General features: G+C 40.6%; 2 protein-coding genes across 2 annotated transcripts in view; one reads left to right on the forward strand and one right to left on the reverse strand.

Annotated features, from left to right (window-relative positions):
• The window catches only part of Cyp4x1 (cytochrome P450 family 4 subfamily X member 1), a 140,859-nt gene that overhangs the window by 86,321 nt on the left and 30,608 nt on the right, over window positions 1–23,930 (reverse strand). The gene's annotated exons all lie outside the window — the stretch shown is intronic.
• LOC101700306 (cytochrome P450 4A4-like) lies at window positions 1,367–15,201 on the forward strand. Its single transcript, XM_087214873.1, is given in 12 exon segments — window positions 1,367–1,621; window positions 4,125–4,266; window positions 4,914–4,958; window positions 5,446–5,573; window positions 9,538–9,662; window positions 10,041–10,195; window positions 10,610–10,716; window positions 10,805–10,995; window positions 11,098–11,231; window positions 12,135–12,199; window positions 12,363–12,439; window positions 14,751–15,201. Coding segments are annotated over 12 exon segments (1,527 nt in total). The 5' UTR covers window positions 1,367–1,426; the 3' UTR covers window positions 14,914–15,201.

The raw sequence follows: 23,930 nt of genomic DNA on the forward strand, positions 1-23,930 counted from the left end.
TGAAGCTGAAGGACAAAGGAAGATTACATAAGCTTTGGGTATCTGGTGAAGAAGACAGGAGGGAAAGAGAGAAAGAACAAACAAAAACAATAACCACAAAACAAAACAAAAACCCTTAGAACAATGTTCACACTCATATAAAAACCAGACCAAACAATCAAGAAAAAGGAAGGAAAAAAAGAAAAGAAAGGAAGAAAAAATGTCCACATCAAGGTGTATCTCTGCAGTCACTGGTAGTAAAAGGAGACACATAGCCCAGATCTGTGTTGGTTGATCCTAGCAAGCCTGCAATAGAATGATAGTGGTGTGGTGGATAATCCCAGCAAGCTTGCACTTGCAATTCTACTGAAGTTCAGGCTGATCCTGGTTTCTAGCTGTGAGGCAAGGATCCAAGTTGTTCAACCCACAACAGTTCAGGTGCCTTTTGCTGGCTTGAACCTGGTTGGCTGACCCTGGGGGTCTGCCATGGCTATGCTTCACCCAGACACTGAGAGCCTCCAGACTGAGTCAAGCTATGGCTGCTCTGAGTCCTGGGTTCAGTGGGACCCTTTCCAAAATAGTGACCTTCCAATCACCCTCTCCTGAGAACATTTGAATTGGAATCATTCAGCAGTCACTGGAAGTCTGCACCATCCACTGCTCCTTTCCACTGGTATCTTTCTCAATGGAGGCCTCTGGAGTCACCCATGGTCCCTTTGCCTCTGTAGGTTCAAGCCACCTCTCTCATAATGTGAGCTAGAATTCAGGGATAAAGTGCTCTTTGCCACCCTATTCTGAGTTGAGGTCCCTCTTTTTACTCTCCCCTTGGGCTCTAATTCTCACTTCAGATCCTTGCTGGGTCACAGGAATCCACTTCTCTCCTTCTCCTCCCCACATTGATGTATTCCAGCATTTGGACTTTGAATCTCAGCGTCTAATTTGCCACTGCTCACCACTCCACCATCTTCCCAGAAGTCTAGTATGATATTTTAATTGCAAAACCTCCATTATTGGTATCTTCAAATGATTCAACAAACACAACTTTTAAATACTTCTCAATTTCTTTTTTTTAAAGTACACATTTACTAAATGTCACTGTGATATTTTCATACATGCATTAATCATGTGTATTCACACTTCCTCTGCCCTTGCTCCTTCTCCACACTCTTCCTTTCCATGGCACCCTTCCTGTCCTTAAAAATTCAGTTTTTACTTACAGATTTTCCTTCTACCTCCCCATCCACCTCTCCTTGTTTTTCCTTCCTCTCTTCCTCCCCCTCCAGGTGGATCATTCAGGTCAATAAACTGTGGATTCTGAAGTCAAAGTTTTCCTTCTTCTTTCTCCCTCCCACTAGTAGGCAGGTCCATGCTGTTAAGACTTAGGCAGGAGAGACTGGGGAGTTCAATGACAGTGAGGGAGAATCAGTGATCCAGAAGCCACTGCACCATGAGCATCTCTGCACTCAGTCCCACCAGATTCCCAGGTGGCATCTCTGGGCTCCTCCAGGTGGCCTCCCTGCTTGGCCTGATTCTGCTACTCTTCAAGGCAGCCCAGCTCTACTTGCACAGACAATGGCTGCTCAAAGCTGTCCAGCAGTTCCCATGTCCACCCTCCCACTGGCTCTTTGGGCACAAAAAGGAGGTAGGAAGATCGACAGGGTAGTAGGAAGAGAGGGAAGGATGGAACTCTAAGACACTGGTAAGCAAATTCACAGGACAAAACCTCCAAATTCAGTGTTTCACATAATATGTAAGTACTTTACTACTGAGCTACATCCCTAGTCCTACAGGACAAAGCCTCTTCTATGATGACCATATGTCTTCCAAGGACCACCCTTGCATTACTCTCAGGCTGGGATCATCAAAATAATGAAGAGCTCACTCCTTCACATGAAGCCTGTCTTGCTATTACTCAGCTCTGTCATATATTTCTTTCTTAAGCAGATCTGTCTATACTCTGTCAGCCTTGTACTTAGAGGACTGTAGATGATTATACTTGAGTTTCCTTTTCTCCAGGCTGAGCATCTCCAGTAGCCTCAGCTGTTCTCAAAAAACAAGACTTCTAGACACTTCCCTGCACCTATCACTCAATTCTTTCTTTATACCTGGCCCTGAGCTTGCCAAGGAATAGAGACATCAGTTTGTTAGAATTTCTGCCCTGTGAGTTTCTTGGTGTGGGCAACAATAGACACAAATCTCTGAAGGTAACAGACCACAGAAAAGTCTCAGAAGGTGTCTGCTAGGGTGGGTCGATGATGTTAGTTGGAAAAATCACTCATGACATTTGCTGAGAATAAGGAATTTTCCAGAATGGATGATATTAAGGAGGTGTAATGCTTATAGTGGAAGACACACATGAAGTATAGAGCTGATGATGTCCTGCAGGTGAAGGGAATAACTATTTGAGCTGCTTGATAAAACAGGAAATATTTACTTGATGTTCCTATAAACAGAACTGTGAGCCTTTTGAGTTCAGCACACTCTGTTCTTTCCATACCAGAAGGGATCCAGGTATGTGTGTGTGGGCTCAACAAGGAAGCAGGGTAAGGAGGAGCCAGAGGTCTAAGTATGGATAGTGCTGATCCCCTGTTCTGGTCAGTCCTGAGGAGAGAAAGGGAAATCTATACCACTCTTTTCTACAATGAGATAAAGTGGTTGTCAGCAAAGGGAACTGAATGTGGAAACTATTATAATTAGCTAGAGAGAAATATCTAAACTCTGATAGCCAATATTTGATCATACAAATTAAATACTAGTGACTTCCAGATCATTTGATTTTTAAGACATTGTGACTATCATTTCATTAACTGTCACAAGCTAAATGATGCCCTTGAGTAGCCTAGATTATTTATAGTATCAACATCTTTTTACATAAATAATATTATTCATGGTCTTGAATCACATCTCAACATTTATTGGCTAATAGCAATTTCACCAAACATTTCTATCTCTTATAATATTGAGACTTTTATTTATTCACTACTTCTATTATTGGCTAACCAAGGGACAAGAATGCTACATGTAATTAGTCTAAACTAATCGCAGGGTATAGGAGCAGAATTTGTAGGTAGCAGACTAGTTTACCTGTTCCTTACAATAGAAATTTTAATGAAGACTCACTTATTCACTTTCCCACATGCTGTCATTGATTCCTTCATATGCTTACTCATTTTTTAAAAAATAAGGCATGATTCATACAAACCATGCTGTATGTGGGGCTCTAAGAACACAAAGATGACACATATCAAAGATGAGTTGGCCAAATCAGAGTTAAAGTTTAGAAAACTAAGTAAAAATATACTAGAGAGATACCCAGGAGCACAGGAAAATAACACTATGGGATAAGCAGAGTCCGCTTTAATGTAATCACATGGGCAACTGAACATTGGTTTCCTCATTCTTCAGCAAAACAAATAAGCTAATAATCTGTCCTTGACCACAGAATGGCCTTGAGCATTACATAAATGTATCATTTTGCCAGGGCTACCATAACAAAGTACATAGACTGGGTGGGTAAAGTATCAGAAATGTATTGACAAGGCTGGCTCCTTTTGTGAGCTCTACAGAAGCCCTTGCTGTGTACCTATCTCCTTGGCATGTAAATGGCCCTCTTCTCCCTATCCCTTCATACTGGCTTCTCTCCATTCACATCACTGTGTCCAAAATTCTTCTTTTTATAAAGACATCTTTACACTGGATTAGAGCCCACCCTAATGATTTCACTTTATATTAGTTACTCATATAAAGACTGTATGTCCAAATAATGTCACAACTGATATATTAACTGTTAGCATTTCAACATATGAAACAATGAAGAACATAAATTACCTGTAACTCTAATATAAGTCTATGGAAAAGTTTTGTGCACTACAGAGTTTGTCTCTGAACATTGATTATTTGCTGTGTGCAAGGTTCTAGGGACACACATGGGTGGCACAATAGGGAGACAAGACTGAGCTTAGGTCAAGTCCAAGAGAAGCAGTAAGAGTCTGGATCAGAACCTATGGGCTCAAAAACAGTCTGAGTCTCTGATCCTTGTGGATAGGTCCAGTACTACAGCCCCATTGTTGTTCAAGCATTCATCCTCGCCCAAAGAAATGAACCTTTAAAAACAGCATTATTAAATTTCCTTCCCTCCATAACAGTTCCAAAAGGATCAGGAGCTCCAACAAGTTTTAAAATGGGCAGAGAAATTCCCAAGTGCCTGTCCTCGCTGGTTGGCTGGGAGTAGGCTTTCTGTTCTGGTCTACGATCCTGACTACATGAAGGTGATTCTGGGGAGATCAGGTGAGAGTAAAACCCCATCCCAATAGGAGCATCTCTTCACACCTGAGTCCATGCCCTAGAATCTGTAAAATTCCAGGAGACAGTGGCAGTGTAAATGTCAATATGTGAATCTCCTGCCTACCTCCCTTTTTCCCCAGCCGATAACACAGCCTAATGCCAATAATATTTACTCAGTGTTGAATGTTTAAAATTGCTCTGTGTCTGTATTTATTTTTTTCCTTCCTTAGATGAGATGATCTATTAGCATGTTGTTCCATATACAAAAAAGTAACTTCATATTCACAGGGATGTTGGTATAAAGCTCTAATTTTCTCCCATCTTAGTAACAAAACTATCAGCCATTGTAGAAAAACCACAAGGCTCTGTCTTATTCTTGGGCACTGAATATAGGCCTTGTGTTTTTCACCAACTCCTCATCCCTGTCACTGGGGTGTTCAGCTGCTGGTACTCAGAAGTGGCATTCCTGAGCCCAACTGACTGTTAGGACAGAGATAGAAGATGAGAGACCATGAGAGGAAACATGGGACAAATTGCCAACTGACAGTCATCAGGAACTCATGGAAGCCCATTGCCTCAACCTTAGTTCTCTTAAGGCTACATTATTCAGTCACTATAAATTTTCTACAAAACCTTTGTTTTGCTTTCAGACCCAAAAGCTCATGATATCTATAAATTCCTGTCTCCCTGGATTGGTATGTCATCTAACCATAATCACTCCCCAGTTAGGGTTCCTGAGATATATCTCTCTGACCCACAGAGAGCAAGCCCTGATGGGCCACCACTGTAGTGGCCAATCTGTAAATCAAGACTTATTTTTCTCTAACTGAATTCTGATAATATCTTCATGCTGGTATGAGTCTTCCTGAGACTCAGATTCTCCCATATTTCTTCCGACTTCTCTACATTCCCAGACTAACATTTACTTAAATCCTTCCTTACTCTGTCTTCCACATTTCACAAACTTTATGTCTCAACTCTCACAATCATATAAATTTACCAGAACAATGGGAAGATTTACCTTCTTGAAAACTATCAGTCTTTACTGTCTTCATCCAGAAAATTCTGCCTTCCCAGTTTTACTTCCCCAGAACCTCACTATTTAGACCTCCCAAATTGTCCCCATTCTTCCCTCTGATCTCATCTCTGATACACTGATGCACAAACACATCTGCTGCACAGGCTATGGATTGCTCCTGTCGAATGGGCCAACGTGGTTCCAGCACCGGTGGATGTTGACCTCAGCTTTCCACTTTGACATCCTGAAGCCTTATGTGGCTGTCATAGCCAACTCTGTCCAAGTCATGCTGGTGAGTCTGTCATTTCCACACATCCACTCACAGCATACATTCATATTCTACTCTCTAACACAGACAGCCCTCAGCCATAGTCACATGAATAACACCCTCAGGCCATTACTGAGTTAGTTCCTCAAATCAGATATGACCACAAGGTATAGTGGTACATGCCTGTAATCACAGCACTTGAGAGACTGAAGCAGGAAGATCATAAGTTGAGGCCAAGCCCGGACTCATAGTGAGTTTTGGTCCATCCTGATCTATATAGTAAGACCTTCTAAAAAATGATAATAATTAGATGGGACAGACAGGATCCTGGCATCAAGATTAAGCCACACTGTGCTTATCATCCAAGGCAGAGAGCCATGGTGGACACAGGCCCCACCTCCTACTTCTAGGCCTCCATTACAGGGAGCAGAAGCAGTAAATTCTACCAGACAACAAGACTACTTATCCCTGGCTGTTCTGGGAATGGCAACTTCAGTGGCTCAAGGACATCACAGTGTGTCATTCAATTACCTGAAGAAGTCCAGGGGTTCTCCATGGATTTTGAGTGACACATGCAAAAAAATGGACACCAGCTCTGCATTCTCACAGCCAACATGCCAGATCACCATGTTTTAACACTTGCATTTATGGCCTAACTGTTCTCAGCAAAGTTGGGTTTTTTTTTTTTTTTGTACCAGGGATCAAAATCGGGACCTTGTGCTTGCAAGGGACTAAGCTAAGTGGATCCACTGAGCCAAATCCCCAGCCCATCCGCAAACTTTTAATGAGTAAACAGGAATCAAAGTCCCTGGTGGCCTGCTTTAGAAGTGCCCATAGTGGAAATTTTGCCTTGGCACATTTACCTCCTAAAACTGGAGTCCTACCAATCCCTCAGGCCAAGTTGAGCTCTCACATCGAAGAGGTCTCTTCCTTTTTATATGTAAATGCTTGCCAAAATTCAAAACTTTTTTCAGACCTTCTGGAATGATATGTTTAATTTATTTTTAAATTTTTTTCATTCTTTTTTAAAAAATTAATTTTATTGATACATTTTAGGTATACAATATAATGGCATTCATCATTAGAAATTTGTACCTTTACATAATCGATCTTTTTTCTTATTTTTTCCACATTCCCCTGCCCTCCCTTCAACCCCTCCTCCTTTCCCTATTTACAGGAGTGTTACCATTTTTTTCATCTTCTCATATTAATTACATTCCCTTCTTTCCTTTCCCCTACCCTTCCCATTTCCCCTTCCACTTTGCCCCTTTTCTTCCTATTTCACATTATCTATTTTACCTTTTTATTCCTTATTTACACTTTCAGTTTTTCACACTAGAGAAACTATTCAGTACTTACACATGTATGTCCTATTTATTTCATTTAAGAATATCGCCTCAATGTGCATCCACTTAGCTATAAATGTCTCTAATTTCTCATTTTTGATGGCTGAGTAGTACTCCATTTTATTAAAAAACCCACATTTTTCTTTATCCATTCTCCAGTTAAAGGACAATTGGGTTGCTTCCAAGTTTTAGCTATCACGAACTGTGCTGCTATGAACATGGGTGCACATATGTCACTGTGGTATGATTCTTTTAATTCTTTGGGGAAGATACACAGCAGGGGAATAGCTGGGTCAAATGGGACTTCCAGTCCTAGTTCTTTGAGGTATCTCCATACTGATTTTCACAAGGGTTGCACCAGTCGACACTCCCACCAGCAGTGGAGCAGAGTTCCTCTTTCCCCACAGACCCATCAGCATTTGTTATTGGTTGATTTCATGCCAGCGGCCATTCTTTCTGGGGTGAGGTGGAATCTCAGTGTTGTTTTCATATGCATCTCTCAAATGACCAGTGATGTTGAACATTTTTTCATATGTTTACTTGCTATTTGTACTTCTTTGTCTGAGAAATGTCTGTTCATTTCAGATGCCTATTTTTGGATTGAGTCTTTAAATTTGGGAAATCTGATCTTTTTAAGTTCTTTATATATTCTAGATAGTAGTCCTTTGTCTGAGGAACAGCAGGTAAAAAATTTTTCCCACATTGTGGGTTGTTTCTTCACACTGTTGGTGGTTTCTCTTGGTGTGCAGAAGCCTTTTAGTGAGAAGAGATTCCACTTGTTGATTGTTTGTGCTAGTTCATGGGCAGCTGAGGTTTTGTTCATAAAATCTTTTCCTACACCAATGTCTTCAAGAGTTCTAACTAACCTCTCTTGCAGCTGGATTAGTGTTTCTGTTTTAATATTTATATCTTTAATCCATCTCGATTTTAATTTAGTGCATGGTGAGAGATATAGGTCTAGTTTTAATCTTTGGCAATTTGAAACCCAATTGTTCCAGCACCGTTTGTCAAAAAGGTTATGTTTCCTACCTCTAGTGAGGGTGTTTGGCTCCTTTGTCAAAGATTAGGTGGCTGAGTGTGTCTGGAGTTGTTTCTACATCTTCTAATCTGTTCCACTGTTCCTCAGGTCTGTTCTTTTGCCAGTACCATGATGTTTTTATCACAGTAGCTTTGTAGTATAGTTTCAAATTGGGGATTGTGATACCCTCTGCCATGTTTCTGTTGCCTAGAATTGCTTTTGCTATTCTAGGTCTCTTTTGGTTCCAAATGAATTTTTGGATTGTTTTCTCAAGGTCCATGAAGTATGCTGTTGTAATTTCAATTGGGGTTGCAATGTATCTGTATAGCAGTTTTGGATGTCTGGCCATTTTCACTATGTTGGTTCTTCCTACCCTGGAGCAAGGGATGTCTTTCCATTTTCTGATATCATCTTCAATCTCTTTTTTCAGAGTGCTATAGTTTTCAGAGTAGAGTTCTTTGATTTCTTTTTTTTGGTTGATTCCTAGGTATTTCCATTTTTTTGGATGCTATTGTGAAAGGAATTGATTGCCCTATTTCTCTCTAAGTGAGTCTGTTGTTCATGTAGAGGAAGGCTATTGATTTTTGTGTATTGACCTTGTATTCAGCTACTCTACTGAATTTGCTTATCAAGTCTAGAGGAATTTTGGTGGAGTTCTTGGGATCTTCTATATACAGTATCATGTCATCTGCATGACATTTAAGAGTGACAATTTTTCTTTGTTTCCTATCATTATTCCTTTTATTTCTTTCTTTTGTCTAAGTGCTATGGCTGATGTTTCCAGAACTATAGTGAACAGGCATGATAACAGTGGACATCCTTGTCTCATTCCTGATTTTAGTGTGAACAATTTCTGTTTTTGACCATTTAGTATGATATTGGCTGTTGGTTTTTCCATAGATAGCTTTTCATCAGAATGAGGTAGAGACCGTCTATTCCTACTTTTTGAAGGGTTTTTATCACTAATGTGTGTTATATTTTTTGAACTCTTTTTCTGCATCTATTGTGATGGTCATATGGTTTTTGTCCTTGGCTCTTTTAATATAGTCTATTACATTTATTATTTGCATATGTTGAACCATCCCTACATCCAATTTGAATGTTAAGTTGTTTACGCATCCTTCACTATTTCCACAACTTGGCTAGAGCTAAAGTCTTAACCAGCAGTTCTTTGGAACTACTGCTCTGTGTCAGGAACACTGCAGTATCCTTTCCCTCCCAGCAGGGCCACAGAAGACCCACCCCTGCCACTACTGCAGCAGTTGGCCTGCATCCAGAGGTAGCTGGGGCCTTGCCTGCTGCCTGAGCAGCTCCACAGGGAGAGGAAGAGACAAAACCCGCCGACCCCCAACCCCCTTAATGGTGGTGGCCACACAGCCTGGCTCTGGAAGCACTGGTGGTGGCCCCTGACCTGCTCCGCTCAGGCCCCCTCCCTCCCTGTTTAATTTAAATAATTGTGCAAATATAGGTGTCATTTAACAAATGTTTGCTTTTGCAGTCTTGATACCTCTACCTTCTAAAGTAAGAGAAACTTAGAACAGGATATCTAAAAATATAGGGGGAAAGTTTATTTGCCATGTAATTTCCTGGGGTAAAGAAGGTCAATGTCACCTTCCCACCATAGGACAGATGGGAGCAGGTCATCAGTCAGGACTCCCCTCTGGAGATCTTTCAACATGTTTCCTTGATGACACTGGACTCGATCATGAAGTGCGCCTTCAGCCACAAGAGCTGTGCCCAATTAGACAGGTCAGTAACAACCTTCATCTACAAAGTCCTTCTTTTTACTATTGGTGTAGACCCAATTTCATTTTACTACTGAACGAGAGGTGGGACAGCTTGAATTCCCATCTCCACCCAAAGCAAGATTCTGACTCCAGCCCTGGGCCAGTTCTAAATCCTGACCAGATTCAACACTGGCCCCAATGACAGACCCTTGATCCCTAGCTTGACTGGAAGCCTGGATATTTATGCCATGTTCTAAGGATCTGAGAGTCACAAGGATTGTAAAACAGAAATAACACGTGCCTTGGTGTTGTGTGTTCCCATCATTAAGGGAATCACCACTCTACATAAACCAGGTCAGAGCTCTTCAGAATTCAATCTGTTCTGCATCTTGTTTCTTAGGAATTCTCACCCCTATATCCAAGCCATTGAAGACCTAAACAATCTGATTTTTTCCCATGTGAGGAGCATCTTTCATCAGAATGACACCATCTACAGTTTGTCTTCAAATGGTCAATTGTTCAAACAAGCCTGCAAGCTTGCCCATGAACACACAGGTTCTATCTCCCATTTCCCTTCCTCTATCAGGTTCAGACCAATAGAGCTGGCCATGACCCCTCAGGCAGAGCCAGGGCCCCTGGTAGACCTGGAGGACCTGGGACACACTTATGTTAGTACTTCACTTATGCAAGGGAGCTGTGATATTAGTGTGTCAGGTAGAGTGCAGCGGATTACTTGTGCCTTCTCAATGGTGATGTTAAATGAGAAACATTCAATAGGGGCTTCAGGGGTGGTGCAGTGAGACCAGACCTACATCAAATGGTATTTTAGACTCCCAAATCCTGACCCACACACCCACACACATCTTGAACTCTGCAGGGCTTCTAGATGGGGTAGAGGGGCAGACATATGGGACCACTCTGTGTTGCTGTAGCTCTCATTTCTATCTGGTAACCTCTCCCCTGCAATAGACCCAGTGATCAAGCAGAGGAAGTCTCAGCTGCAGAATGAGAGAGAGCTAGAGAAGATCAAGAGAAAGAGGCGCTTGGATTTCTTGGATATCCTCCTGTTTGCCAAAGTGAGTGTGTATGGGAGTGGCCTAAGCCTTTGTCCAGAAGCACAAAGTGAGGGATAAACCCTGCTCACTTACCCATGTCTGCCCCAAGATGGACGATGGAAATGGCTTCTCTAATAAGGATCTGCGTGCTGAAGTGGACACATTCATGTTTGCGGGCCATGATACCACAGCCTGTGGTATCTCCTGGATCCTCTATGCTCTAGCTGCACACCCCTAGCATCAACAGAAGTGCAGGGAGGAGGTCCAGACTATCCTGGGGGATGAAGCCTCCATCACTTGGTGAGTAATAGCTCAAGGGGTAGGAGAATACAGCCTTTTTTGTAGGGGAAGACTTTGGGATTTCTGGACCCTTCCTGCCCTTCAAGATGAGCTTCATTCCAGGGAACACCTGGACCAGATGCCCTATATGACCATGTGCATCAAGGAGGCCTTGCGGCTCTATCCACCTGTACCAAGTGTGAGCAGAGAGCTTAGCAAACCTGTCACCTTCCCTGATGGACGCTCCTTACCCAAAGGTATGACCTTCTTAGACTCACTTAGGATTCCAACAGGGACAAGGGAAGATTGGAAGTCCATATGTCCTTCAGGAGTTCTGAACCGTGCAGAGTCTCTCTTTCCCCATCAGTAGATTGAACCTTTACCTTGAAGTTAGAAAAGGGCTTATGAAACTCTTGATCCAGAGCTTGAATTCATCAACATCTTATCAAGTCAATGCGAAGCTCTAGATTAAATATTGGCCTCAGGACATTAACCCTGAAATTCCCATTCCTTGAGTTGTGTGGAGCAGAGAGAATAAGGTAAGAGCTAAGGTGATGTGGCTCTTTCCATTTATGAAAGCAAATATGGGAGATTATGGATTCCCATGTCATGCACAAAATGTGGTCCAGTCTCTGAAGCACCCTTGGGTTAATTGAAGAGAGCAGCTGATGATCTGAGGCCCCTTGTGGAGAGAAATCACCCATGGGCTCATTCAGCATTGAGTCTGATCCCAGACCTGCCACATCCATCATGTGTGACCATGGGGAAGATCATCAGTCTCACTGAGATTTCAGTATTTGATCTGAAAAATGATATAAAACAGAGTCTTTCTTGGAGGATGTTTGTGTATAGTGAGGGAGCTAATGTATTTTTTGCAATGGCTCCTGGACAGGATTTGATGAATTTGAGTTGTCATAAGCAGTGATGCTCCAGTTCTTTTTTCCTCTTGTTTATCAGTTCACCATTTTTTGCTCCTCGCCTGTTATAAGTGCTTTGCCATGGCCACCCTTGTTCCCCATAATAATATCATCCTGCTAAAAGTGATGATTTGCCTCCCCGAAGCTTTTTCTGTATATATGTCCCTTACATGGCCATGAGGCCATGGGCCTACCTCCTGGATGTAATCAATCTTCTCTCTGTCTCCTACCTGTGCCCAACAGGTATCATCGTCTCACTTTCCATTTATACCCTTCACCACAGTCCAAAGGTGTGGCCAAACCCAGAGGTATGAGGGCCCTGGAGGAGTGGAGGGGGTGACTTGTCAGAATGAATCTCCCCTTTTTCTCCTCTTGCTCTCCCTGCTCCCACCTCTGGGCTTCCCTTTTCCTTATGGTTTAGAAGCAAGAGCTTGACTCCTCTCTGAACTGGCCTTGGCTATCTCTCCTCAGGTGTTTGACCCTTCTCGGTTTGCAGTGGATTCTACCCAACACAGCCACTCATTCCTGCCCTTCTCAGGAGGATCAAGGTATGGCATCTTGTGTGTGCTAATGTGTGTGTGTGTGTGGGGGGGTTCCTCTTGGCACATATCTGATATTTGTGACCCTCTAGGTTTCTACGTGGCATCTTCAGGTATACCTTTGTTTGCATTTGAGGGTAAGAGGCATCATGTGGGTAAGTCTGTGTCTAAAAGAAATGTGGCATTTTAGGACACACCATGGAGATTTTCACACATTGGTCTTCCCAGCAGCCAGGCAAAAATTCATGTCAGTACATGTTTCAAACTTCTATGTATTTATGTAGGTGTTTTACTCACTTTTGAAGTTTGAATTTTAAGACTTAGATTTTTTCATGTAAGCTAGCCTTCAAGTGTTAGTTTTATCCAACTACTAGGCATCTCAAAGGTTGACTCTATCCCTTCCCATATTCTCAGCGCAACCCACTACCTTTTCTTCTTAATTCATGAGTCACTGTAATGAACCACTGAAATGTTCATATATATATTTAGAATTCCACCAGTCTCACTGGTGCTACTGTTGAAGCCACATGTCTGAAAGTTTGCTGTCCATTATGTATAGAGAAATGGACAATAGTGAATGTTGTATCACACATTTTGAACTTCTGGCTCCCAAAATTTTACCTCATATTGATACTACATATCTGTGTCAGCTAACTCAGTCAGAAAGATACTGTAAGTGACAAGGGATCGCTACACATTCACTTTCACAAAAACATAAGAATGAGCCACTAACCTGCCTCTGAGAGAAAACTCACAACTTAGTTATGACGGCAGCCTATACTGGGATATACGGTAACAAAAACGCCTGAAATAATTGCTGAGCTGGATCAGCACATGCCAAGTGGTTGCTCTGAATATCATGAGGGCTGTAGGATTCATCTTGTGGAATACACATTGGTAAGATACTTGTAAATGATTAATGCAAAGAAGATTTTTCTGAATCAATTCTGTGAATTTCACCATGGTGCATAAACTTTTACAGAAAAGGCTTTAAGTATGTTGTTTTTCCAGAAACCAGTTTTCTAGGATAAGTTTCCCTAAGTTTGAATGCTCCCTTTTATGCATTAGATAGAAATCTTGACACTATCATTGGAGGACAGGAGAGTATGAGATAGCTCAATTACTAGCTAGAAAAATTTGCCCTCTGTGTATTCCTTTGCATTTTATTTTATTTCAGTTCAACTACTTTCATGAAAATACAAAAGTATTTGAAAGTACATTTATCTGTGCTAAGTTCTATGCTAAGAAATGGGAACACAGAGCCACAGGATTCTTCCCTTTCTTCAATGACAAGAACATAAAGGTGCATTACAGAATTAGACACCTATATACAATACAGATCTCATTCCTCGCCTCATTTTTTCACTCTTTCATGTGGAATGTTCCAGGTTCCTGACACTGTCCCAGCCCCTGGATTGTGGTGTGTCCTTGAAGAAAGCACTGATGGTTCATTGGGGGCCCAGTGGGGTCAGGAACAGTGGCAGAGGGTGAAGGTCAGCTGGTCATTGACCTGAGCCTTGAGGATGTTCAGGCAGAGGTGGAGAGAGGATTTACTCAGTGACTTTGATGTGACCAAGGATGTAATGTTGGACAGGCAAAAAGTGGGTGAGTTGACAGCCCATAGAAGGGGTGATGTAGCTGAGATATTTGGACACAGTCCTGCTTGATGGAGGGCATAGGAAGGCCAGTGGGGTGGGGGAGATGCACACAAGAGAGTTCTAGAAGAGAAAACTCAAGATGGCAGGCAGGGACACTTCTGAAGTAAAATTAGAAAGCTACTGATGCTGCTGTTCAGTGAGGATAAATGGAAGGCAAGATGTTGATTATTGAGTGAAAGGCAGATGGGGTTCAATTTAAGGATCCTCATCCTAAGAACCTCTCCACTGACACCTGATTGCTCTTACAAATGTAGATGTTTTGTCCACAGAGACAGTGATCCTAGAGAGTGTAGCCCACTCTTCCCTGTGTGACACTGATTAGTGATCTCCACATTAGGAAACCAAAGACCCTTAGTGAGGAAGTGAACTAACCATGTGGTAGGACTCTGTCCCTTAGACCACTGACTCTGTCCTAAAGGAGATTTCATGCCTCTGAGAGCAGAGGAGGGTCAGGGAGAGCCTTGAAAGAGTGGTGGGAATTGACAAAGGTCAAGAGAGCATGAACCAAGGCCTGGAATAGAAGTTTGAGTGAGAGGAAAGGGGTTGATCTGGGCTCATGAAGGTGCAACCTGGATGCCCAGCTCTGGGCTGGGGCCAGAGCCTGTCCATCTTTGAACAGGGCCTAGGGTAACTTCTCATTTCACTGTCCCTTCCTGGCTCAGGAACTGCATTGGTAAACAATTTGCCATGAATGAGATGAAGGTAGCTGTGGCCCTGACCCTGCTCCGCTTTGAGCTGCTGCCAGACCCCACCAGGATCCCACTGCCTATGGCACGAATTGTGTTGAAGTCCAAGAATGGGATCTACCTGCATCTCAGAAGCTGAAATGAAATAATCTTGGTGGGGACGAGGACAGCTCTGAGAGTCTCCTGCCTGACATCCCATTTCCCTGTCCCTGTTCCAATCCATTCCTCCACATCCTTCCTTCTATCCTCCCACTGTCTTACCAGCCTGCCCTTGTGCTTCCCATCTTCCTGGAGGTCTGCTTTTAACTCTCCTATCTTCTCCATCTGCTTGTCTGTCTACATGTCTCCCATCTGCCTGCATCTCTGTCCATCTAATCCCTGATTATTTGCCTTCTCTTTAAGAGCCTGACCCTCTAAATTTCTTTTTCCTTTCTGCTGCTTGACTGTCCTTGTATTAGCTTCCAAATGCTGCTATAACAATTACAAAAAAATCATAGTGGCTTTAAGGGACAAAAATCTCCTCTATAGTTTTCATGATCAGAATTACAATGTGTCTCATGGAGACACAGCCAGAAGAATTGCAGGGCCATGCTACCTCCACAGCTGTTGGTGTGCCTTCTCTTTCCTTTTGCATTATGCAAAGCTGCATTCCTGGGCTTGGAGACCTTTCCTCAATATTCAAATTCTGCAGTATCTTTAAATCTCTCTCTGTCTTCTCCCATCACTTATCTATTAATAAAGATCTTTGTGATCACATTGTACCCACTGCAATAATACGTATGATAAGAACATATTCATAGTTGTCCTGTGATTAGGATCTCTATATCTTGGGATGCCATTATTCAGCCTATCCATTCTCCCACCCAGACTGTCACCCAATCTCTCCATTTTAATCTCTCCTCCATGGTCTCTGGCTACCTGCTTATATCTCATTTAAATGTCTCTATCTCCCCCTTCCCTGTAATAAAGTTTCCAATGTCACATGGAGTGCTTATCTTTTCTTGGAAGGAAAGAGACACAGGTTGCGCCTTAGTCCCCTCTGAAGGAAGATGAATTGATATCTGCCCTGTGGTATCAGGATCTCATGGCAGCCTGACCCAGCATACCCTTCCAGGTGGCTTTACCTTATGACCCCAGATGCCCCACATCAATCTAGCTTCTGAGCCTCCCATTGTGGCTGTATTTAGACAATGGATTCTTCTCTGCGAGCTCAAAGGAAGACACACCTGTCAGGGAAAAAGGCCAGGTCTCCATTTTATTCAAGGTTTAACATTTCCCACCCTAGATTTTTCATAATAGGTTCCACCTAGAGCCCATCTTGAGCTGAGGAGGAGAAATTTCTGATCTGGTCTGGCATGAGGGCCTCAGGGACCCTGTTCTTAATAGACTCATTGAGATATAGAAAGAGAACCCAGCTGCTTGGTCACCAATCACCTGCTTCATTCATAGGGACGTCAGGCTCCTCAGGAGGCTCCTCAGGAGGCTCAAGGAGTATACACCTATCCTTCCAGGGTTGGAAGACTCCCAAGTAAGCAAATGGGTCAGCCCCTGGGAGAGGATTTCAGATCTCAAGTAGCTTCTCCAACAAAGGACAGTCCCTTAGCAGTCACCTGTCTCCTTGGTTGGCCCCTCAGAGGAAGGAGTTTCATCAAACCTGTCCATCTTTGATGACTCCCTGAATATTGGTTTAACTGACCTTGGGTGGGGAGAAAAATAATAGATATGTAGATAGATAGATAGATAGGTAGATAGATAGATAGATAGACAGTAGGGAGATCTTTTTCAAATGAGTGGAGAAACAAGACAGGGAGGGAGGGGGAAGAAGAGGAGGAAAGGGGAATAGAAAAAATATTTGATGGGAATAAATAATGATGAAAATAGAGTTCTTGCAAATGGGAAGGGGGCCAAGAGTTGGAGGAAGCAAGAGGGATGAAGAGATAGGAAATGAGAAAAAAATAAAAAAGAAAAATTAGGATGTATTGTGTACATCTACTAACTCCCCACAATAAATGTAATCACTATGTACTGCAAATGTACTAATAAAAAAAAGAATATGTATTCTCTAGCTGTTGGATGGAATGTTCTGTAAATGTCCACTAAATCTATTTGAACTATGGTATAGTTTAACTCTGGTGTTTCATTGATATTTTTTTTAGTCTGGATAACCCATTTATTAGTGTAAGCGGAGTATTTAAGTGACCCACTATTATTGTAATGGGGTCTATCGGTGTTTATAAAACATGGTATTTGTTTTATGAACTTGGGTTCACTTGTTTTCAGTGCATATATTTACATTTGTTACATTTTCCTGGTGTATTTTTCCTGTTACCAGTGTGTAGTGGTCTTCTTTGTCTCTTCTGAGTAATTTTGTCTTGAAGTCTGCTTTGTCAGATATGAGTATAATCTTGCTTGTTTTTGGATTCCATCTGCATGCTCAGAAGTTCAAATGGCCAATAAGTATGTGAAAAAATGTTCAACACCTTTGGCCATTAGAGAAATGCAAATCAAAACAACACTGAGATTGTATCTTACTCCAGAAAGAATAGCTACCAAAGTCTTTGTAAATAGGGAAGTGTAAAGGGGGTGAAGGGATGACAGGGAGGGGGGAAAATGAGAACCAAGATATATAATGTACAAGTACAAGTACCCAATGATAAATGTAATGTATTGTATACCTACAATGTACCAATAAAAGAATTTAAGCAAAAAAAAAAAAAAAGAAATTGCAAATGTGGGCAAGGCTGCAGGGTGAAAGGAACCCTTCTACATTGCTGGTATTAATGTGAACTTGTACAGCCACTGTGGAAATTAGTATGGAGATCCCTCAAAAATCTAAAACTAGAAATTCCATTTGACTCAGGTATTTCTTTTCTTGGTATCTTCCCAAAAGAGCTAAAGACATCATGTCACAGTTATCTATGTCTACCCATGTTTACAGCAGCACAACTCATAATAACTAAATCTTGGAAGTGGCCTATATGTCCACCAATAGATGAATGAATTTTTTCAAGTGTAATATTTATACACAATGAAGTACTACTCAGCCATAAAGAAAGATAAATTTGATTTATTTGTAGGAAAATGGACGGATGTTGACACCATAATACAAAGTGAAATAGACCAGATACAGAAAGTTAAATATCTTATGGTTTCTCTTATATGAGAAATCCAAAATATAATTTTAAGAGCAAAGTAAAATAAAGATTGTGAAAAATAAGAAGGTACAAACTATGGATATGAGAAGGAGATTTGGGATGGAGATGAAAGGATGCAGAAGGAAAGGTGAATTAAAATGATTAAGATGAGGTATGTATGTGTATCAATTCCCCAAGATGATTATAATTATTATGTATTGCAGGTATATACCAATAATATATGTATGAAACTATACCACCAATAACAATAGAAAAGAAAGCAGCAATAATATATCATAAACTAAAAGATTAAAAATAAGTAAATGTTTATAAATTAATAATAACATATTGAGGGGTAGGGAAAGGTAAAAGTGAAAGAAGCAGATGATTTTTAAAAAGAAATAAGGCAGATAAAATGAGAAAGAAGAAGAAAAAAGTGGAATAAAAACCCAATTGAAGAATAAAACAGTAAATACTGGGCTGGGAATTTAGCTCAATGGTGCTGCACCTGTCTCGCAAGTGCAAGGTCTTGGGTATGATCCCCAATAAAGGAAAATAAATAAATAAATAAATAAAGTAAATAAGGATATAACAGTAAATAAAATTAAGTAAAAGTAATATAAAAAACAACAGACAAGAAAATGAAGAAAAAAAGAGGAGGAAAAAGAAAACACAAAAAGAGAAGTGAGCCCCCAAAGTTCCTCTCTGACATGTTTGGATGGGTAAAATTCCTTTTCAGGACCTGTAATATTGGAATCCACCAGGTTTAGGGTAGGAATTGTCACAATTGGGGCTCTCGTCTTTCCAAACCCACTGAGCAAGGTGTTGCTATGTGGCTGCCAAGTCCTGCTAGTCAATAGTAGGTTGTCTGCCTCAGGGGTGTATTTATTCAAGAGGATTTTGATGTTTGTTGTGTCCTTCTGTGCACCTGGAGCCAACGCTATCCTCAACTAGGTCTGTGACTTGTGGGCTGATGAAGTGCCACACTTGCTCCCATGGCCCCCAGTCCATGCACCTAGTCATGTGGCAGATGTCCAAGCAGAAGCATAAGAGAAAAAGAACAAATAAAATGATCATCCACATATTAAATAATAGCCCCCAGTGAATAAAGTTTGGTTACTTATGTTCTTGGTTAACACCTGTTCAGAAATATGGAGTCTGTCCCTGAATCCTTGAGGAAGTGAAGTCCAACTAGCCTGTTTGGTCCAACCCAGCTCACTAGTCCTTTTACAGGCAGAAAGGAATTGGGATTCAAGTGCTATTGGGATACAAAAGAAGGCACAGTAAGTCCTTGACTTACGAACATTTGAGTTGCTAACTTTCACAGATATCCATGGAACTCACATTATGGACATTTATAGATGTGAACAAATCGCAGAAGTAGCTCACATGTCTGCTGGACATTGTGAAAGTTGTGCTGCTGTGTACTTACTGTACAGGGCAATAGTGTACAGTAGTACAGTGCTCAGAGTTCAGGACATTCGGAAGCAAGAAGAAAAGCAGTGGTGAGGTGAAGGAGACTGCTAGGAAGTGCAATGCTATAAACTGTACATTGTATATTTGTGCTGAAGTTGTATAAGACTCACTTTGTCGGACTTATGAATGAATCCAACTTATGGAGATTCTCCTAGAATGGACCTTATTTGTAAGTTGGGGACTTACTACATTTTTAATGTCTAGGACTATAAACAACTGGGCACTCGAAGCAATTTGGCTCAGGAGAGTATGGGAATAAAGGACTACTGGATGTATAAAAATAATGGCCTCATTTATAGCATGGAGATCTTGCATTAAGTGGTAATCACCATTGGGCTTCTTTCTTGACATCTAAAATTTGGTATTACAAGGTACCAGACAAGGCACTAAAACCCCATAGCAAAGGAACTTATTTGAGTCTGTAGCCTTGCTTGGGTTTCAGGTAAAAAAAAATACTGCTTACAGTGTGGAGATGTATGTATTTTAATTTAATTACTATCATGATGAAAATAATAGATCAACCAGATGTGTCAGTGGCTCATACCTTGGACTCAATATAAAGGTCAGTAAGGACAAACTCATTGTCAACACTGCTGGGAGAGGCAACCACTGTCATAACTGTGGGGCTATTGGGTGAGCCAAAAATTATTTGATCCTCTCTTCTTTAATAAGTTGTAGCCAAGTAAAAGTATGGGCTACTTGAGCATTAACAAAAAAGCACTGGTAAGTAGAAAACTATTCCGTAAGTAGCACAGAAGGATAAAGCATTTGGTCACCTGAGTTCCACTGCTGCCCATAAAACAACATAAGCCATGAGCAGCTGCCTAGAATAGGAGGTAAGAACAGAATAAGAGGCCCCATTGTTGATCAGGAAGCTTATGATTCTACCTACAACATCTCATTATCCCACTGATGGTGGTAATTGCATTAAGGCCAACTGGAACCTTGGGCATCTTCATTCCAGGGATAACAATTGAGACTCTGGACAAGGTTCCTTTGATCTGTAGGACAGTAGGGCTTCCAGGGTCCTGTTTTACTACATTTAGGGCAAGGTGTCTTAGGAAGTTGCCCGGCATTAGTGTAGTCTCTCTTTTAGCGACCCAGTTGCTAGCAGACATGGCACTTAGCATTAACTTACTTTCCTTAGGGAAAGAGCCCAAAGGTAATATTTGGTAGTCCTATAATACAATGAGAAGCTCTGCATATTTGGATCCTCTCATTCTCATTTAGTTTTAGCTTCATTGTTCCCTCTTTGTTCCTCCTCTATGTCCCAGTTATAAAAATACAGAATCAGCAGTACTTAGTAGGTCATTAATGTGAGTTATAGGTCTCACAGACATTTTTTTGTGTGATTTTCTCATATCTGAAGATGACCAGGTAAGAAGTTATTTGGCTTTCATACGAGTAAGAGCCAGTCATAGTGTGCTTCTTCATAGTTTCATTAGGTTGTTCAAAGAATTCTCTTAGGTTTTCATTGGGCCCTAGTAGCTAGTTTAGTGTGATTTCCTAGCTTGATTTTACTGGCTTTTAGCCCTACTAGAATGCCGATTATAAAATGTCTGCATTTTTCAGTGTAGAGGTCTTTTGCTTCCTTTGTTAGATTGATTCCTAGATATTTCATTTTTTGGGGTGCTATTGTGAAGGGGATTGTTTCCCTGATTTCTCTCTGAGTGAGTCTGTTATTTGTGTATAAGAAGGCTACTGTTTTTTGAGTGTTGACCTTATATCCAGCTACTCTATTGAATCTGTCAACTAAGCCTAGAAGTCTTTTGGTGGGGTTTTTTGGGTCTTCTATGTAAAGTATCATATTGTCAGCAAATAATGACAGTTTAACTTCTTCCTTTCCTATCTTTATTCCTTTTATTTCTGTCTCTTTTCTAATCGCTGTGGCTAATGTTTCCAGAACTATATTGAACAGAAGTGGTGATAGTGGGCATCTGCATTTATACATATTATCATAGCCATTTTAATATCATTTAGAAATATCTATTAGGACAACCTCGGTCCTATTGGATATTCCTTATCCAAAATATGTAATTCAGCACCATAGCATAGATCTCCTACCATTACTTGTGATCTTTCTGAGTCTGTAAGAATCTGTACCATAATAACATTGATGTCATTCTAACACAGTTAATAACTACTAAAAAATGTCAAAAGCCTTCTGTATAGTTCCTAGCATCATCTGAAAAAAATATGCAAATCCTGTTTTATTTGTTTAAGATTTTTCACAGAGAAATGTTGAGCACTAACTGGTCCAAATTCACCCAAAACTTCTGAAGAGAGCACATGTGTGCTGGTGGAGCTATAGAATTTGCTGATGGGACCATGTGTAAGGGGGAATAGGTCCCTTTTTGTCTGTGTTCTAAGCATTAGTGCCATCCCCCCAGTTAGGATGTGGCTTGTGAGATGAAAAATCACCCAAACAAGGAGCTTCCATTTTACTCTTGAGTGCCACTGCACCAAGATCTAATTTACATTGGGAACATAAGTCAGGATTATCTTGTAGAGAAAAAAGGACTTGGACTCTCATCATTTTCGTGTCTTTTTGCAAAACTAAGTATAGTTTAATAATTAAGTGCTTCCAATTTGGGGCCAATTCTCTTGATCTCTGAACTTATATTGGGGCCACGTAGTATTACAAAAGAAAATAAATATAGTAAAACTTTGGATTGTGAGTGACTTGTTCTGTGAGTGTCCTGAAAGACAAAAAATAAATTTCTAATAAATTTTAACTTGATAAATGAGTGGTGTCTTGCAATATAAGTAGTACATGACACCAAGAGTCACAATCATAGCTGAGCCAGTAGTTCTCCCCCTCCCTCTCCCTCTCTTTCCCCCTCTTTCTCTCTCTGTTTCCTCTCTTTATCTCCCGGTATGTCTGTCTGTCTTTGATTCTCTTTCTCCTCCCAACCAGAATAGTGAATGATCATCTCGCAATAGCAAGAGGTTATGGAAGAGATCTCATCTGCAGAGAAGAAGGAGAAAAAGGAAGACAAAACACTCACTTCAAATGAGATTAGGGAGAGATGCAAAATACGTGAAACAGTGCAATATTTTTTAGCTGTGTGAGTGATGAATCTATTTAACAATAATGCAGAGTCACATTTCTGCGAAATCCTCAAAAGGAGGCAAAAGCAAGGATCATTGGATAGATTCCGTGTTAAAGTTGCATAAAAAGAAAAAGATTCCACTGACTTCATAGCAGTGATTCCATTAGTGACAGTGAAAATCATCCTACACAATACCCTTTCTTTCTCTCTTGTCTCCCTCATACCAGCCACAAAGGTTTTCAAAGGTAAGTGCAGGGTAATTTGTTTACTTTTCTTTGTATTTTGTATTTTTATTATTTTGAAGTATATTACAGTATTGCAATCATCTTTTTTTATTTTTTATTTTTATACTTTTTAAATTTTTTTATTGGTACATTTTAGGTATACAATACATTTACACTTATTGTTGGGCGCTTGTACCTGTGCATGATGTATCTTGGTTCTTATTTTTTCTCCATTACCTGTGCACCCTTCACCCCCTCCACCCTTCCCTATTTACATAGATTTTGTTTCCATTTTTTTTCTTTTCTCATAATTTTTCCTTTCCCTTCTTCCCTTTCCCCTTCCCCTCCCACCACCCCTACAACTTTGGACCTTTTCCTATTTCAAATTATCAGTTATTCATTTTAATCATTTTAATCCTTACTTACACTTTCAGTTTCTCACACTAGAGAAACTATTCGGTATTTACACGTGTGTCCTATTTATTTCACTTAAGAGTATGGCCTCAATATGCATCCATTTAGCTAATCATCTTTATATGAATATTTTGGGATTGTGGAATGAATCATCTGAGTTTCCATTATTTTTTATGGGGAAATTTGCTTTGATATATAAGTGCCGTGGATTGCAAGCATGTTTCTGTAATGAATTATGCTGTCAAGTTGAGGTTTTATTGTATTTGTTCTTAAGTGTCTAAGGGTGAAACCTATCCCAGTTGCATAGTATGCATTCAAGAGGTGAGTCAAGGGAAAACAACCAAGAATTACTGAACTGTGAGGAAAAAGAAAACACAGAGGCTTACAGAAGCTGCCCCCTAAGTAAAAGGAAACAAAGTGGTAGTGGAGCAAAAGGCATCTCATTTTCTCCATTTATGGCCTAGGAATCAAGTGTAATGTGTCTTTTCTGATTTCCTCATCTGGGTGGTCAGCTAGTCTCTACTACTGGTCTTTGTGTTCTTTTTGTAACTAGTGGATGACTCAGAATGCTTCCCATTAAATAACAATTTGTGTCCTGCCAATATCTGTGGGGAAGGAAGCTTATTTCCTAATGCATACACTGATGTAAACCATCTAATAAATACCAAAACATTATAGCTGTCTTAGAATCCATTGGCACGCAAATAAGAATTAATATCCTATACAGAAAATAAACACTCTTGAAACAGACTTATTATTGAAAAGTTATCAAAGATATTAATATTATGCCATCTTTTGATAGAAAACAGTGTTATCACTAAAAGTAGTGGAAAAATGAACAAATACAAGAGCCTA

This window comes from Heterocephalus glaber, unplaced genomic scaffold (assembly GCF_053883595.1).
Source record: "Heterocephalus glaber isolate CG9 unplaced genomic scaffold, H.glaber_assembly_v1.0 deba00001451, whole genome shotgun sequence".
NCBI lineage: Eukaryota > Metazoa > Chordata > Mammalia > Rodentia > Bathyergidae > Heterocephalus > Heterocephalus glaber.